Here is an 18601-nt window from a genome sequence, read left to right on the forward strand (position 1 = left end):
CTATGGCGAAATAAAGTAGAGAGCTTAACAGCTTTTCGATATCAGTCACCAGCTTATTCATTTTCAAAAAACCTGCATGAGATTTTTGTTTTCAAATTGTATGCTTGAACAGTCACTTTTGCCTCTGTACGGGTTCCATCTTGAATAACTTTTGTAACTTTCCTGGTTGAAAGTAAGATTATTGTGTATGATATAGGTAGATATTTTGGTAAGTGACTGATACTCCTAGTGCCAACGGACAGCTTACTCATAGCTCTTCGATCTTACACATAGGGCAAGTCTTTACCCAGCCTCCATAAACTCATGCCTTTTGTGAAATTATTTTCTCATATAGTTTAGTAATTACAGGTCAGATTGGTTTGTTGATGAAACTAACTTGTTTTGAGGCTGATATTGATTAAGGAAGTGTTTTTTCAGGATCTGTCTAGTGGTTCTGCACAGCAAAGCATGAGAAAGGTCAACAGCAAGTTTCAAAATGAACTGCCCATGGAAGAGGCTTCTAATTCAAGCCAGAACAAGCCTGAAACAGATGAAGGATTCCAAGGCAAGCATGTATATGCATCGGAACATGATGATACAAGTGCTTCAATCTCGGGCGTGGTTGGCAAGCAGCCACATGTTTATAAGCAATGTGATATGAATATTGTTGTCAACATCAACCAGTTGTACAAACATTTACTGAGTGGTCAGAGGAGTTCTTATCAAAAGATACTTGCTTTTGAAAAAGATGGGCTGCATGTGGTAGAAAGGGATCTGTTTCTTCCCATTGACCTGATACTAAGTCCTGTAGTCTGCCTGATTTGGTACACACAAGAGAAGCTCTTAGGCAGCGAGCCAACGTCGAGCCAAACAGTCCAGTTATCATGCATTGAAGACATTACCAATGACATCATGAAAGCACTTAGCTTTTCCTTCAAAACGTGTGTTATGGTAAGGATTCAAAGCATGCCAATAATCATTTTGTTTCTTGTTTTGAACGATACCTTTTGGATTCTTGTTTTAAGAAATCATGAGCTTTGATAATCACCCCTAGTGAGGATTTGGTTTCCTTCCACCTTAGTGGATATGCTTTATTCGAAAACTGTTATGGATTGTCGGTTTTTGACTACCTGATTTTAGATGTTTGGGTTCTGTTATTCTTTCCATTCCTTTTCTTTGAATTCCCATGGTCCAGTATGGTCCGGTTTGGATTAAGGTCATCCTGTGTGGTGCCAAGAACATGACCACGTTAGATGCCATGACCTATAGGTATATGAAGTAACTTTTTCATGACACTGGTTGACAGAATTTTAGGAGTGGGATCAGCATGGCCCTTCTTGACCTTGCATCATTAGCTTCGCTGGCAGGGACTCGAAGTGATAAATTAAAAATTTGAATGGAATTTTGTCAATATCAAAGCCCTAAAGACTAAGTGATTCTATCCCTTTCTCATTTAGTAGTTGTTCACAATTGGGTTTTGTGGATCTTTACCCTTCTACCTTAGTATCGCAGTTGTGTCACTTGCATTCAACGGGGCAACTTCTTGCTCCCGTTGCAAATTCCCTTGAACCTTGTGCACTTGGCTTCTAGTTGCAACCTTTGACACACTTGTTCACACTTTCCATTGAGACTTCTTGCACACTTTGCACACACCTTGCACTGTTGACCTAGAGAAGCTATTTCAACTTATAGCCATGATTCTCCAAGGGGTTGTGAACACTTTGCAGAAAGAGTTCCATGGATGGACTAGCCGTCAACCTACATTAGGTAGCATGGCTTGAAATAGCAGGAGAAAGAGTAAGTGCAGTACAGTCATGATGCCATCACCTACTCTAGCTTAGTATGGCTCCCCTAGGTGACAAATACAAGAGAAAGGAGCAGGTAGGCCCAACAGATCACCTTAGGCCTTGACGAAGTCTTGCCACAACAAATTTAGTTGCTCATGAAGCTGTTGGCAACAAACCCTGGGAAAGACATTGTGTGCGCATGGAAAACAGGTGAACACATCAATCATCCCTTGTTACTTAGCTATGTCAGAGAAAAGCCTAGTATAGTGGATGAATTCTTTCAAGTTTTCGCAAGACTTGGTACAAAATTTCATTGCGCAAAGCCTAATTACTTAGCGATGTCAGAGCAAAGCCTAGCTGTTGTCCCAAGACTTGCTAGAAAATTTCGTTGCGCAAAAGCTTGTGGAGTGCTGGCCCTTGACTCCCACACCGTAGGGTGGCCAGGACATTGATGGCTCCACCTCCACTGTAAAGAGGAGGTGAGGAGGCTAAAAGAAACTTTTTTAATTTTGAAAGAGAGTAGAGATATAACGCTTATAGAGGTACCTTCTACAAGAGAATATACAATGGTTGCAACTACTGTGCGGGCTGAACTCAGGAAAACCATAGACCTTGTGCTAAAAGAGGGTGAACATTAGATGGACTGTAAAGCCAAGTTGCCTGTTGGAGAGCTTGCCGTTGATCACTTGGTTTTCAGGGCTGGTGCTGGTACTTTATGTATGCCCACAGCAGCCCTTGTTTGTGGGTTGGCCTTTTGGCCTACATACTACATTCTCGGATGTATGGGGAAGGACGCGAATAAGGGAGATCTTAAGTAATAAAAGATCTCACCTTAAAAAACTCGCGTACGATGATGGGCTAAATGTAGCTGCGGGTGGCTATCCTGCCGAGAAACCTGCCACTGCGCACAAACGCGAGTGGAAGGAGGCAAAGAAACGAGTAGAGGGTGGCGAGAAGAGCAGGCAGCATGTGGAGGCACGACGGATCCAGATGGAGACCATTGGATCTTCGCATTTCGGATCTGGCGACGTCGAGCCATGGGAGGCAGAGTTCGTAAGTATCTTGCCACTTTATTTGATTGTTTACTTAATTTATTGATTCTATGATTGTTTTAATCTTACAAACTGTGTTGATTATGATACAGCGACGGGTTACGGAGAGGAAGCCCATAGCCCACGATACTGGGTATGCTCGCCGGCATAGCAGACGTGACACGTGGGCCATCTTAGCCCACTGCTCGCACTTGGGGCCATCTTTGCTGCATAGGTGCCCACAGCTACTTTTGGCTGCCCACCTGCTGACCAGGGTCCAATCTCACTCCAGATTGTTTCCGTGGGAGATGTACCACGCTTGCGGTTCCTTGATCCTCCATAGCGGCTTCCTTTGCCTCATCCTCGTGGATCTCGCACTACATAGTACGAGGTTTGGGTAACCTCCCCTATGATCTTCCCATTTACTCCACCTACCTCCAAGATTACTTCTTCGAGCTAGCCCATGATACCAATAGCTGGAGGGGCCGCACTCGACGGGCCTAGGACACGATTCGCGGTCTCCAGACTCAAATCTCCACTCTCGAGCAGCGTCTTCACAAAGAAGAGTCTGAGCTCGAGCTCACTCACCTTCACACTTCATCTTCCCACAGCATCGAAGAGGTTCTTGCGTTGCAGGATTAGGTGGCACAACAGAACATGGAGCTCCTCTCTTTATGAGCCCAAGCAGCGGACCTAGATGCTCTCACCAGTCTCTGTAGACTCTTCAGTCCCTTCTCACTACCTCTCCATCGACTCAGGTACACAGCTCATCAGTTAGCACTCAGAGTTTCCCTCCAGCATGATGGGGGACTCAAGTTTTTCTCCCCATCTTTGATGATGTATTGGAAGTATAGAGCTTATTTTCATTCAGTACAAGTTACAGAGGACGGTGAGCACTCTAGTGGTAGGTGACCTGTAACCATCAAGGGTGCCCACATTGTACTGTCCCAACTGGACCATCCAGCTGGATTGTCCCAGCTGGACCGTCCAACAATGGATCACTTGAAGTGCACCACCACAATGGATACTGTATACATGGGAGGTGCATGTACTGGCAACTGCACTGTCACCCCAATGGGCATTTGCCAAAGATAGGAGATGCCATTGATTCCACTGATGCCTTTGACTCCACCTCCTCCACAGGAACCATTAAAATGATTTCTCAGGTCATCCTTTGGGTCGTTATTGTCATGTCATCTTGTTCATTGAGTCCTGTAGTCACTGTGTCGTTCCATCCTGTGTGTTGTCCATCTTATGGTGACCACTGCTGGGTATTCACAGTGCAATGAAGGGCATGTGACAGTTTCTCAGAAGTAATACAAGTAATGTTTACAGTACTCGGTCATTGTACTATGCTTACATTCAAGTTTGTTTAAAGTGTTACATTGTGTTGTGAATACCCTCCACGGTCAATGGGGGAAGCTTCAAGGCATGTCAGATCACATGCGTAGACAGTGAGGCCTTCCTGTGCACATGGTGCATGGGTCCCTTTTTCACTGATCAGGCCGGCATGATTACCCCTCCCCGCCCTCCCGAGTTTGTTTTTTGCATCCTATGAGGGTTCTAGCACATACATTTAGCCCTCGGGCTGCTATTTTTAACTATTAGAAGGATATCTTTCCAGAGGGGGGAAAAAAGGGCACCATGTCCTTAAAGCAGCAAAGCCTACAATAATGGTTCCTATGATGCAAACTGTAGCAATGGATCCCCACGTAGGTTCGTAAGCATGGTTTTTAATTCTTAGTCGATTTTAGTTTTGTTTTGGATTTCAAGTTTTTAATCATTCTCGGGTATATGTGCATATAGAGTTAATAGGAGTGCTACGTTACATATGGACATTGAGGTTTTAAGGTTTCGGCTTACCGTGTGACCTCACTAAACGAAGGCGGAGAGTTGCTTGCCATCCACCATCCACGATTAAAGCCTTGACATCATTGCCGTCGGCTTTGCTAGCGCACTTGATTGAGCTTTGTCTTTCCAATTCCAACTGGCGAGTGTTGTGATGTGGCACACACAGATGTTGTGGGGCCGTGGTGATCTTTTTGAAACTTGGGGTTGCTCGGTAGTGCCACGGAAGTGTATGCACAGCAATCTTTGGGTGGCTTTTCTTTGCTGGAAACAAGGATAAGGTATGGCCAATGCACACAAGCAAGGTACTGCCTCTGCCTCTTGTGCTTTTAGGCCAAGGGCCTCCCAGACTCCGGGTGCTGGCAGAGATTCCAGCCAAGAGGAAGTCTTTCCAAGGCTTATCACTCGAAAGAAGGCCTCGAACAATCAATTTTCCCAAAAGGGCACGGCTCTAAATGGAGGGGTCGATGATGCCCAGGCTCGCTCTGTGTCGCAACTGAATGATCACTCTCCATGCCACCTTGGCATGGGCATGTTGGGTATTTTGGAGTCTCTTGTGTATCATTCACGTGTGACTCCGGTCACCTGACCTGAAATTGGCCAACCGCCCTTATGTGCTCAAAACAATGGGTGGCCGGATGCATATTCTGGGAATCTTGGGTGGGCTGCAAAGTGACCTTAGGGTGGCTGACCTCCTTTATGTGCTAAGGCTATCTGTCGATATGGAATACAAGCCTCCATAGCCAGCCACAGCATACCCTAGCCTAACCTAGCCTAGCCTGATTCCAATATGGTATCAGAGCTAGGGTTAGTTTTAGGGTTGCTATGCGTTGCTACGCCAACTACATTAGCTCTTGCTACGTTGTCTCACCTGCTATTTATTCTCGCTACAACCGCCGACCACATCGAGCACCTGCGCTGCCTGAGTACGCCTCTACTGTGCGGTCTGTGAGCCCCACGTCAGCTGCTCCTGTCGGCGCATCTCAACAATGACGAGCAGAGCAGGGCAACTCAGTTTGCTGCTGCTAGGTCGTGCGCACGTCACCTGCTGTGTAGACCATCACGTGCCATCGCTTCAATGGACGCCTTGTCAGCTTCTGCACGCTAACGACCACAAATAGCAGCCGCTTACATCCAGAGCTCCACGGCATCATCAAAGCGACACCCCAACTCCCACAACCTACTCATTACCTGTTCACGTGTCACCAGCCTGGACATTTCCCAGTCTGAAAGGGGTCTGGTGGACTCCAGGATGTTTAAATATTTGGAAAGTACAAGCTTTGGGAATGGGGGATTATCCTAGAATACAAAGGACCACACTCCTAAAATTTAGGAGAGTTGCTATTTTTGGCCCGACTCCGATGGAAATTCTGTTCGCGTCATTACATCTGGAGTTGAGCAGATACCAGGAGTTGGCAAAGTGCCTATGACAGAATGTCTACCAGTTGGGATATTTTTAGAGATAAAGTTTATGGAAGGACCCATCTCTTAGATTGGGACATGTGGCATGGAGGTGGACCAAAGTGAGACAAGTGGCCTGACATTTGTTAGAAAGTGGATCAAAGTGAGACAAGTGGCCTCACACTTGTCACTTCAGCTATTGTGTGGCTCTCCACTTGTCATCGTAGCCTTCTCTTGCCATTTTAGCTCATGGGAGGCCCAAATCTATAAATTGGAGCCCTCTCTCTTCATTAATGGAGGCTCTCTTGCTCCACACCAGCCTCTACCACCGTTACAGGTTGCCCTAATGATGGCTACTCTCTTTCTCTCTCACTTGAAGGCTGCCCATGAAGAATACCGGCTGTTGGGGACTGTTTTGGAGGCTTCCATCGCGAAGAAATACATGAAGCCACCGTACCGGTTGTACCAGCCATTGTACCTGCTGTACCAGCCCTTAAATTGGCTGTACCAACTTCTGTACTTGCTGTACCACCCATTGTACCAGCTGTACCAGCTTCTGTACTTGTTGTACCTACTGTACCAGCCACTGTACCGGTTGTACCAACCACTGTACCTACTGTACTAGTCATTGTACTTGCTGTACCAGCATTTGTACTTATTGTACCAACATTTGTACTTGCTGTACTTGCTGTACCAACATTTGTACTTGTTGTACCAGCATTTGTACCTGTTGTACTTGCCACCATACCGGCTGTACCAACCATTGTACTTGTTGTACCAGCCATTGTACCTGTTGTACCGGTTGAATGGAGAGTTGTACTTGCTGTACCAGCTCTATTGCATGAAGACCCGTGGCTTTTGGGGAAGAATCAGTACCCACGCGGAGGTATATGGATTATATGGTTGGATCGGCATTTCTACAGCCTATGTTCCGGCTTGGTAGCCTTGTGTTGGGCTGTGTTATGGCATTTGTATAGGGATAATCCGGCATCTCCCGTGGGGAGAGTAAGGCCCTCAAAGCTTGTACATGATATTATTCTCCTTGGGGAATAAAATACTCCAAGGGGGGGGGTCGGCCCATTCCGGCCTCTATGCGGTGTCACACGTGCAAGCTCCATTATCAGCATTTGTGGATGTTTTGTCCAGCTTTTATGTTTTATGCAAAAAGATGATGGATATGTGTTAAGGCTGTGGCCATGTTTAAGTGTTTTAATATGCATTGATGGTATCAACAAGTGTGTCAAAGGCCCTAGTCCCCCGGGCACTCCTGCCGCGAGTTACATTGGTATCAAAGCATAGGCTTTCTTGGAAGCGGAGGCTTCCTTCTATCAATAAGGAAGAGAAAAGATCTCAAGTGGGGACCACACTTACCATCATTGCTGTTAAGCATGGCCAACCGCTTCATAGCTTATGAAGCAAGAGCATGAGCAGTAGACAGCTTGTTGATCTAAGGATTTATGAATGCACAAAATTTATCTTGGAAGTGTGAAGTTGGCTTTATGTGCACACATTTAGCACTCTTTCCATATGGATATTGTGGATTATATTATCAAGCTTACAGGCAAGATATATGGAGATATATCTCAGGATATCTTAAGGATATGGTGACGAGATATTTCTTTTGGCTTCATGACCAACCTGGCAAAGAAAAGCTAAGTATACTTTGAGTTTGCAAAGTTGGTGCTTTTGCTATTTACTATGAAGTGTTTTTGATGTACACTAACCCTTGTATAGCTATGCAAGGAGAAAGGTGTTGTTGTTTGCCTTGAGATGGTTTCAGGGAAACATTGTTTATGGCTCCCTTTAATGGGAGGAATTCTTTTCATGGCTCCCTTTATTGGGATGGATTATATCTATGAAGATTTCTTTCTTGGACGAGATTTATATAGAATTGGGGCCTACTTCGAGGATTACCCAGATCTTTTGAAGGCCTATCTGGAGGCTTTTCAGTTGCGGTCAACTGATTAGAAGCCGGGGGGATGTCACAAACCCCTATATTCTAGGGACATGCGGATGCGTGTCAGGCCTAGAAACATGCGGATGCATGTATGTATTATACCTAGGCATGTGTATGGATCATATGAGTGGATGCATATGAGTCCAAGGACATGGCAGGACATTTGTGGACCTTTGGGCGGTGCCCGTGTGGATTCCGGCCATGCACACATGGTGTGTTATGATGGCAGGCGGAATAGAACTCATGGTTTACTTACCTTGTGTAGTGTTCTCTTGTCCTACGTGCTCTCTTGAAGATTGTTTCTACCATGTGTGGGTGGAACAATAGAGAGCAGATGGAAGGGAACATGGGCACTTGAGAGGGAAGTGTGAATTGGTGGCCGAAATGCCTACAAACTATTGGTGGCCGAAATGCCTATAAACTATGTGTAGCAGAAATGCTTATGGAACACCAGGTTATCTATGCCTGCGAGTGATTGTTTTATCTTACTTGAGCCCACCTCTCATCCAAGGTGTGTGGTCAGAGTACCAACACGGTAAAGTGGACTTATGGGACTGTTTTGTCTCGCCCATTTACTTGGGACATGGATTATGATATCTGGACTTATGGGACTGTTTTGTCTCGCCCATTTACTTGGGACATGGATTATGATATCTGGACTTATGGGACTGATTTGTCTCGCCCATTTACTTGGGACATGATTATGATATCTGGACTTATGGGACTGTTTTTGTCTCGCCCATTTATTTTGGGACATGATTTTGATATTGGTATTATGGAGACTTATTTAGTCTCGCCCATTTCTTTGGGACATGGATTCTTCAGTTATATTGGATTTTTGAGACTGTCTCGTCTCGCCCAATCGATGAGACATGATTATATCTTGAATATATGGCTTGAAGCTTAAAGTTGCGGACAACTTTTAAGAAGTTGGGGAGGATGTCACCAGCCTGGACATTTCCCAGTCTGAAAGGGGTCTGGTGGACTCCAGGATGTTTAAATATTTGGAAAGTACAAGCTTTGGGAATGGGGGATTATCCTAGAATACAAAGGACACACTCCTAAAATTTAGGAGAGTTACTATTTTTGGCCCGACTTCGATGGAAATTCTGTTCGCGTCATTACATCTGGAATTGAGCAGATACCAAGAGTTGGCAAAGTGCCTATGACAGAATGTCTACCAGTTGGGATATTTTTAGAGATAAAGTTTATGGAAGGATCCATCTCTTAGATTGGGACATGTGGCAAGGAGGTGGACCAAAGTGAGACAAGTGGCCTGACATTTGTTAGAAAGTGGATCAAAGTGAGACAAGTGGCCTCACACTTGTCACTTCAGCTATTGTGTGGCTCTCCACTTGTCATCGTAGCCTTCTCTTGCCATTTTAGCTCATGGGAGGCCCAAATCTATAAATTGGAGCCCTCTCTCTTCATTAATGGAGGCTCTCTTGCTCCACACTAGCCTCTACCACCGTTACAGGTTGCCCTAATGATGGCTACTCTCTTTCTCTCTCACTTGAAGGCTGCCCATGAAGAATACCGGTTGTTGGGGACTGTTTTGGAGGCTTCCATCGTGAAGAAATACATGAAGCCACCGTACCGGCTGTACCAGCCATTGTACCTGCTGTACCAGCCCTTAAACTGGCTGTACCAGCTTCTGTACTTGCTGTACCACCCATTGTACCACCTGTACCAGCTTCTGTACTTGTTGTACTTGCTGTACCAGCCACCGTACCGGTTGTACCAACCACGGTACCTGCTGTACTAGTCATTGAACCTGCTGTACCAGCATTTGTACTTATTGTACCAGCATTTGTACCTGATGTACCTGCTGTACGAGCATTTGTACCTGCTGTACCTGATGTACCAGCCACCATACTGGCTGTACCAGCCATTGTACTTGTTGTACCAGCCATTGTACCTGCTGTACCGGTTGAATGGAGAGTTGTACTTGCTGTACCAGCTCTATTGCATGAAGACCCGTGGCTTTTGGGGAAGAATCAGTACCCATACGGAGGTATATGGATTATATGGTTGGATCGACATTTCTACAGCCTATGTTCCGGCTTGGTAGCCTTGTGTTGGGCTGTGTTATGGCATTTGTATAGGGATAATCCGGCATCTCCCGTGGGGAGAGTAAGGCCCTCAAAGCTTGTACATGATATTATTCTCCTTGGGAAATAAAATACTCCAAGGGGGGGGGTCGGCCCATTCCGGCCTCTATGCGGTGTCACACGTGCAAGCTCCATTATCAGCATTTGTGGATGTTTTGTCCAGCTTTTATGTTTTATGCAAAAAGATGATGGATATGTGTTAAGGCTGTGGCCATGTTTAAGTGTTTTAATATGCATTGATGGTATCAACAAGTGTGTCAAAGGCCCTAGTCCCCCGGGCACTCCCGCCGTTAGCTCTGCTTCTTGGTGGACCTTTCACGTATGCGGGTTCCCTCTCCTTGGTGATTGCAGCTCAATTCTGCCTGTCCTCTCTTGTACTGCCCACTTTCTCCGTGCCGGCGCTCTGAACTTCCTCCTCTTACTTAAGGGCAATGCAATGGCGCATACTTGCAAAGAAACGCGTTTCATTCAGTTTGAATGAAACTAAACGTTCGTAAACTTGTATGAAAAGCGTTTCATTCGTGTCCACCTGGAAACTGTACGATTTAAGTGTTTTTTACCCAGATTCTTTAGTTTTAACTTGAAAACATGTTTTAATGTGTAAATGATGCATGTTTACTATTGTTTTGCAGGGAAGGCAACATATTTTTTACATATTATAAACTTATATATAAATTATGGGGCCTGTTACCCCCTGTTTTGTATTAAATGTTTTTGAAACGTCTGGGATTTGAAAGAAACGTTTATGAAACACGTTTGATGAAACGCTTGGCAACTATGAATGCACATGGGGCATGTGATAAATGTGTGTTTTGTGGCTTCATCAACTCAGTCTTCCTCAGATTTGTTGCCATCATCAAAATCAATTTTGACAAGCACTTCACCATCCTCTCGACTTGATGTTGCCACATCATGGAAAGGCTCTCGTAAAAGGCATCTTGTCATTGACACTCTTCCTCGACATTTTCATTTAGTTTTCTATGCGTGTGAGTGTCAAGGGTTCTCTGGCTGGGTAGTCCCCCAAAATATGAATAAATAATGTTTATGTGTGGGGTACTCTATCGGATAAAATCCAAAATGAGATGTAATAATCAGTGTATGTGTGCTTTGAGTCATTCATCTCCCATAATACTCTGCTATCCTTGATCAAAGCAAGGGGGGATTATTGTGTATGAAACCAGTATAGGTCATGGTTCACTAACTCCCATAGTTACCTTGGCCCCTGAGTCCAAGTTGGGGACAAGCTACATGAACCTCTAAGCCATGCTAGGATAAGCTTCTGAGCCAGTCTAGTGTTGAGCCTCTAAGCTTGTTGAGGACATGCTCACCAGCCTCTTAGCCAAGTTACATGAGCCTTTGAGCCAGCAACCATGAACATGCCGAATTTGGACCAAAGATGGAGCATGTGTATTCTTGACTATTAGAGGCTCCTCATCACATTCCCACCTTTGCTCCGAAGGGCGGATTGCTGGGATATATCGGAGTCTCAGGGTGTGTGAACAGCCCCTCCAAATGCTTATATGTGTGTGTGTACTAGTGTGTGAACCACTTCTTATGGATGGATAAGTGTTCATTTAATAAGGGTCAAAGGGTTTGGTACAGGGAAAGGCCTATATAGAGAAAGACTTGTACTTCATATTTATCAATCAATCAAATCATTTTCAATCATGCAAACCTGTCTCTTTCTTGAGCATTCACTCTCTCTCTCTCCACGGTTGACTCTCTCTTTATCTTTGTCGATATGGAATACAAGCCTCCAGAGCTACAACATACCCTAGCTTGACTTGATTCCAATAGGGTAGGCCTCTCGTCGCTACCAGCCCATAGAAAGTTGCGGATCAACCGATGAACCTAACTAATACAAGCCCGGGAGCAAGCCCAGCAAGAGGTGACGTACCACAGGTTGGCGAGAAGAACGTGGTTCGCCACCACAACCCGGTCAGCTAAAGAAAGCATGGCTAAACACCAGTATAGCAACTTCTTCCGAATGCTCAAAAGAAGAGGGGCTAGTTGCTGCTCAGGGGAGATATCAATGCCAACTTGGCATCCAAGATAACAAAGTGGAGTGCCTCTTGGGACCCACTAAAAAAGCCCCAATTGAATGTCAAGTCAAGGTGGACGATGAGCCAACTCAAAATCCACACGACTAGTGTAGTTAATCTGTGCTCCGGATGCTAGATAGAAGATCTCTATCGCCTGGGCAAATCTCTAAAGGTTCCCCTTGTCCCCCGATAGGTATGCAGTTGTGTCATTAGAGAACTTGGAATCAAGTTGCTCCTCCTACGTGCATATGGGAAGACGCAGTCCCGGAGCCCGGTCTCCTAGGTGGAGAGAAAACTACTCATGGCCATGTAGCGACAAAGATAAGGTGCTAAATTGCAGCCCTACCACACCAAGCGAGAAAGTAGAAATGTGTCGCCTCTAGCTCCCTGGATAAGAACGTAGTTGTGTGAAGCCTAGTAGAGTCCCGAAACACCTCGGACCCACTCCTTCGGAAATGCCATCGTGCACATCATTACCTCTAGAAAGCTCCAATCTACTTTGTCATAGGCTTTCTCAAAATCAAGGAGAAGAACAATAAGATCCTGTTAGTGCATCCTAGCCTAAGCGGTCGCCTCCCAGAAAGTGAAGATGTTGTCTTGAATGCTTTCATCTTGAACGAAACCTGTTTGTGTACCATATATCAAGTTAGGGAGGAAGGGCTGTAGTTGCCGGCTGGCCAAAATTTTGTAGGCGGTCCCTAGGAGGGTGATAGGTCTCCACTACCGAATCTCCAATCTATCACCACCCTCCTTGGGAATCACGTGTATCAGTCCCTCTGACAACTTCTCTGGCATGGATCCCGTAACTAGTATCTCATTGAAGGAAGCTTTGAGGCCGCCTTCCATGAGATCCGAGCTATGGAGAAAGAAGGAGACTGGAAGCCCATCCTCTCTCGGGCAATTTCCCCTAAGTAATGCCGTCATCGCCTCCGTCAGCTCCTCACATGTGAAGAGGGTCAAGAGGAAGGTCCAAAGCGTGTAAGGGACCCCGACCACCTCTCTTATATGTCGCCCAACTTGCTCTAGCATACAACACCTCTGAGAATACGAGGACACCTGTGGAGAAGAGAGGTGAAGAAATCTATGGCAATGTCTCTCACGTGTGTGTGTGTGTGCGGGGGGATTTTGGGGGGGGGGGGGGGGTGTCTGTAACAAAGGATCCATCCTAGTCTCGTAACCATCGAATACCATCTCTCCGCCTAGGTGGACTTGCAATATCAAAGAAATCCCCAGTGACCCTGTCTCCCGCATGCATCCAAAAGGAGGGTGTGGCATGATATTTGTACTCCACCCTTCGCTCCTCTATGGATCTAAGCTCTATACAAGCGGCAGCTAGTTGACTCTCAATCCACGGGCTATTTGGTGCACTCTCATGAAGCAATTGTAGAGAAGCTAGGCTCCACTAAATGCTCCTCTCCTGCTCGCAAAAGCCAACCAATCTGCACTGTGTTGCCTCTTGTAATAGACTATTAATCTCTCCAAGGCCTGCATCCAAGGTGCTTGTCAGCTGCTCCTGAGTGAAAATCTAGCCTCTCCCATATCTCCTCTATCTTGTTGCAAATCTCAGAGTCGTGAATGAGGCTATCTGGGATCCGAGTACTCGAATGTCTGTCCTACCTCCAAGGGTCCTCCAGGGAGAGAATAACCGAAGAAGGTCCAAGGTGCCTGTCGATTGCTCCTGAGTGAAAATCTAGCCTCTCCCATATATCCTCCATCTTGCTGCAAATCTGAGAGGCTTGGATGAGGTTATCTGGGATCCGAGTACTCAAATGTCTATCTTGCCTCCAAGGGTCCTCCAGGGAGAGAATAACCAGAGAAAGTAGTGCTTGCTAAAATACCATTCATGCCACCATGACCACAAGCCCACTCATCTACATAGAACCGATCTAATCTGGATAGGTTAGGGCTGGTACTCCAACTGTCGGATCTAGAGAAACATAGACTCCCAAGACTATGTTCAAATGTTGGAAGACACCAAGGGTCCTATCCCCTAAGACCCAAAATCATCTCCTCCCAAGCCGAGTACTCTATACCAAAAAGTGTAGCCATGCCACCTCCAAGTGTTAAAATCCCCACCCATACACTAGAAATCCACTTGTGGTGGCAAGGAGTGACGAACTATACTCCAGAAGGTGGGGCCCTGCTTGTTGTAGCGTTCGGCGTAGGAATCCCACACATTCCTCTCCAATCTTGATGGTCACTCACATTGAGCTCGTCCAGTGACAATGGTTCCTCAGTCAACCATTGCTGGCAATAGCTGCTCAGTGACGGAAATGCATACTCCACCCTATGTACTGGAGAGACCAAAAGAATGGGAGAAGAAGGTGTGACTCCTGCCTTGCAGGATCTTCCCACAGTGGCGGGGTACATCCCTTTGAAAGATGGTGCTCGTAAATGAAGAGAATGTCAATGGGTCCACCAACTACTGCTCTATGAAGCTCCTCTTTAAGGACACCATGCCTTTGAAAGCAATGTGGGCCCCACAAACCTTCAATGTTCCATGAGACAATCCATATAACTAAGATCTATGGGAGGCGAAACTGTTGAAGTTGCCTTGCACTTGAAGAGTCTGAGTCTTGGGCGTGGGTTTTGTTGGAGACTAATCACTATCGGTCCTAGCGCAAAGCCGTGCAAGATGGGCACAAATCTTGGCCTCCACTCAAAGAGTCTGAGTCTTGGGCAGGGGTTTTGTTGGAGACTAACCACTATCGGTCTTAGGGCGAAGCCGTGCCAGATGGGCACGAATCCTGGCCTCCATGTGGAGCCACTATGTTCAAGCACTAGAGTATGCATAGTCTATGATACGTATTTGAACGGAAAAAATAAGGGTTGAACATAAAAAAAATTACATAGAAATGACCAAAAAATACCAAAATTTTGAAGGGCAACCTTGCACGTCAAAAATCAACCTTGTCTGGACTCCACTTGTCATAATGCAAGTATCTATAGGAGGGGGGAAGGGGTAGTGCCGCTGAAACATGAAGAAACACAAAAAGCAGCACCTCCAAGCTGTAGGACACCACCCCTTCTTGATCTCTGTGGCCAGAACCACCCAACTCCATCAGTGATGCATACGTCATGTAAATGATGTGAGAGCTCTATTGTGTGCCCTTGAATAGTGGCGGATACCAACTCCATGCTCCAATCTGTCCCCACTGTTGCTCTCAGAGGGAAGGAGAAGATCATCGCCTCTTGACAAGGTAATGGTCTCAAATGGGTGGGCAGAGGCGGGGTTCTAGAGGGTACTGGAAGGCCCATCGTCGATGAGGGGCTGCAAAGATAAATGCTCATAAAGCTTCTTTGACACAACCATATCCTCATGTGTCCTTCATCTCCTACACCGACCTCAACCGAGATCAGGTAGTGGGGGGGATTCTATCATTCTCTCGATAGCACCACCTATCACCGGGAGGAGAGGAAGGTATTCCTTCCTGAGACGTGGAAAGCAGAATGTCACAGGAAAGCCTGAGATGCCAGCCAAAGGGTCCGACGACGCTAGGTCAAAGTCGTGCTACCACCTTGCAAAGAAGGCCTGGGTGGTACGCACTGTGAATGGCATCAGTTTGGAAACCCATGTGTGGACAGCCCCAAGTGTGAAGGGGACAAAAAGAATTAAAGTATAAAGGTTTTATAACCTTTGGGACAAAAGGATTTAAGTTTATAAGGTTTTACAACCTTTGATGATAAAATAATATTATTTTTGGAAGGATGCGCTTTTGCTATTAGCTTTTGTTTTTTTGGAGGAAAGCGGGCTGAATCGCCTCCCTATCGTTAAAAAGCAGTGAGGTGGTGGAGTCGTGGGTGCATGGCTTCTTCTCCTTGGACGAGGCTTCGCATGGTGTTCCTTTGGCGACTGGTGGGGTACAGGGAAAAAGCACCGAGCTGAATACACTTCCCTCCATCTCTCCCTTGGAAGGGGACTGGCGGGCTGCAGGAAAGCTGTTACGCCAACGTAACGACGCCATGGACTCCGCCATAGCCGAGAGGGTAAGGAGCTCGTGGTCACCACCCAACCATAGAGGGCATGCTCTCAAGAGAGCCATATATGAGAATGAGGATAACACCTCATGACCAGGTCATATATAGTGGTGGCCTTCCTGCCCACACTAACCCGGCCGCCCGCGGTACTCCGACCCGGGCGTCCTCACCCCTGAACCCCGGACACCTTCGCCACCCATACTCCGACGTGTGGTCTACGTGTCCGGTCGAGCTCGACCGCCGCTACGGGCAATCCGACGTGCCATTACAGGCTACGTGACATTACCCCCCCCCTTCTAAAGAGTTTTCGTCCTCGAAAACAAACTGGGGAAGTCATTGGTAAGCAAATGTCTAGTAGTACTCACGCAAGCCGTGATTTGGTATTTCAACCAAAACCCCAAGGCAAATTTCATGCCTTGATTTTGCATGTCATTAGCACAGAAGCTAATGTACTGGAGAGCACTCTAGTAGCGCAAGTTCTTAGACTATGCTACTAGATATTTGTAGACTACGCTATCATGTTGTATCACCAACTTGTTAAAACTTCTCCTTGGAAAGCTCTACGGCCATAGGAGAAATAAACTAGAGCCAATCTAATCATGCATCACAAGGATTAGTTCCAAAGCTGATAGATACTTTCTCTCTTAGAAAAACATCTTTGCACAAGCATATGCTCTAGAATCTTGTTGAGTTTCTAACTACCATCAATCTACGGATGGTTAAACTCCACTCTAACTCAGAGTAAATGTAAGTTTTGAAAATTTCCCTTCAAATATAACAATCAAACTTCCTATCTCTTATCCCATACTATATCTGCGGGCAGACCATATAGTATGTGGAGATGTTTGATAAAGATTCTTGCACTCCTTACCCTCTCGGCTATGGCGGAGTCCATGGCGTCGTTACGTTGGCATAACATTGGTATCAGAGCTCGTGGTCACCACCCAACCATAGAGGGCATGCTCTCAAGAGAGCCATATATGAGAATGAGGATAACACCTCATGACCAGGTCATATATAGTGGTGGCCTGCCTGCCCACACTAACCCGGCCGCCCGCGGTACTCCGACCCGGGCGCCCTCACCCCTGAACCCCGGACACCTTCGCCACCCATACTCCGACGTGTGGTCTACGTGTCCGGTCGAGCTCGACCGCCGCTACGGGCAATCCGACGTGCCATTACAGGCTACGTGACAAAAGCGCAAGCTAGACTGCGCTCGCCTCCTTTCTCTCCATCTCTCTCTTGCAAACCGGCAGGTTGGACTGTGTGGCTACGCAGGTCTGCAGGGGTAGGCTAGCGACTGCAGGATAGGAAGCGCATATGTGGTCTGCTGTTGTACGCGCCTTCGTGCTGCACTTGGCTGCTGTTGTGCCGGCTCTGTATGGGTTGTACAGCCGAGCAGGGCTGCTATTGATGCTCCTGTTGTTGTTGTACTTCAGTGATGCTGTTTTCAAACCATGGGGGACCGGTGGTGGTGGCCTTATTCCCCAAACCTTCTTGATGCAGGAGATTAGAGATAGGCTTTTCTCTTTCTCTCTCTTATCGTGGATTGCAGGCCCTGTTGAAGAGATTTGGATACAGAGATCAAGCTACATATACACGGGATGATGTTCATGGAAGAGATGTGTAGTTCCTCTTCGTCTTGAACTTATGTGTATACAGGGGTTGCTTGACACGTCCTCTATCTTTCTCTCTCTGGGTTATAGAAAAAGCACAGGGTATTGCTATGGAAAACAACCTTGGGTTTTGGCACCGTGATTGGATGGTGTATATGTGGGTTTCTCATGGAAACAGGACATTGGTTTTCGAGAGGAAACAGGACTTTGGTTTCGAGGAAACAAGCCTATGATTTATGGGATACAGGTCTTTGGTTTCATGTGGAAAACATGTCTTTGGATTCATGTGAACAGGTTGTAGTTTTCTCGAGGTTACATGCAAGTTGTGGCTATAGGGAAGGACATGTGGTATGGTACAGCCCTACTGCTGTATGGGAAAAGGTTTGAAGGATCCATGTTAGTGATGGAGAATACCTTTGGAAAGCAGGGAGGTGTTGTACAGGTGTGCCTTCTCTATGGTATGCTGTGCTGTAATAACGAGAGTTCTCATTTGGAAGTCCTGGGTGAAACTATAAGGGATCCTATTGGTGGAGGATTCTACAAGTTGTACTTTGTACTCAAATTTGATCAAGTTAAGAAATACCGCAAGGTGCGCCAGTGCGTTTTGGGGCCAATCGGTGTCCGTGTACTATTTGTAGGAGCACTCTAGCTCCCCCCTGTTCGTTTTCCTTTTCCAAGTCCTCAGACCCTCTATCTCTGGCAGCAAAATCATGCGAAGGGTAGAGGACTCACTCGGGACCTCAAATCTCAATGTCCTAACGCTTGGCTATCCCGTCAAATCCTCTCAGTCTGACTGGAATAATCCTCACATGGGAAATGTGAATGAAACTCCAAGTGTGTTCCCTTTATAA

The 18601-nt window shown here is 46.3% G+C and overlaps 1 protein-coding gene and 1 long non-coding RNA gene across 4 annotated transcripts in view; one reads left to right on the forward strand and one right to left on the reverse strand.

Moving 5' to 3' along the window:
* Positions 1-18601, forward strand: part of SHOC1 (shortage in chiasmata 1) — a 65199-nt gene that overhangs the window by 15482 nt on the left and 31116 nt on the right. For all 3 annotated transcript variants that reach the window (XM_086778181.1, XM_086778182.1, XM_086778183.1), the window contains exon 6: positions 418-930. In XM_086778181.1, coding sequence (XP_086634307.1) covers positions 418-930 — 513 coding nt within the window. The remainder of the gene's footprint in view (positions 1-417; positions 931-18601) is intronic.
* Positions 1-18601, reverse strand: part of LOC147615644 (uncharacterized) — a 47511-nt gene that overhangs the window by 4818 nt on the left and 24092 nt on the right. The window lies entirely within an intron of this gene.

Source organism: Cibotium barometz, chromosome 39 (genome assembly GCF_041138505.1).
Source record: "Cibotium barometz isolate CiBa-2024 chromosome 39, ASM4113850v1, whole genome shotgun sequence".
Taxonomy (NCBI): domain Eukaryota; kingdom Viridiplantae; phylum Streptophyta; class Polypodiopsida; order Cyatheales; family Cibotiaceae; genus Cibotium; species Cibotium barometz.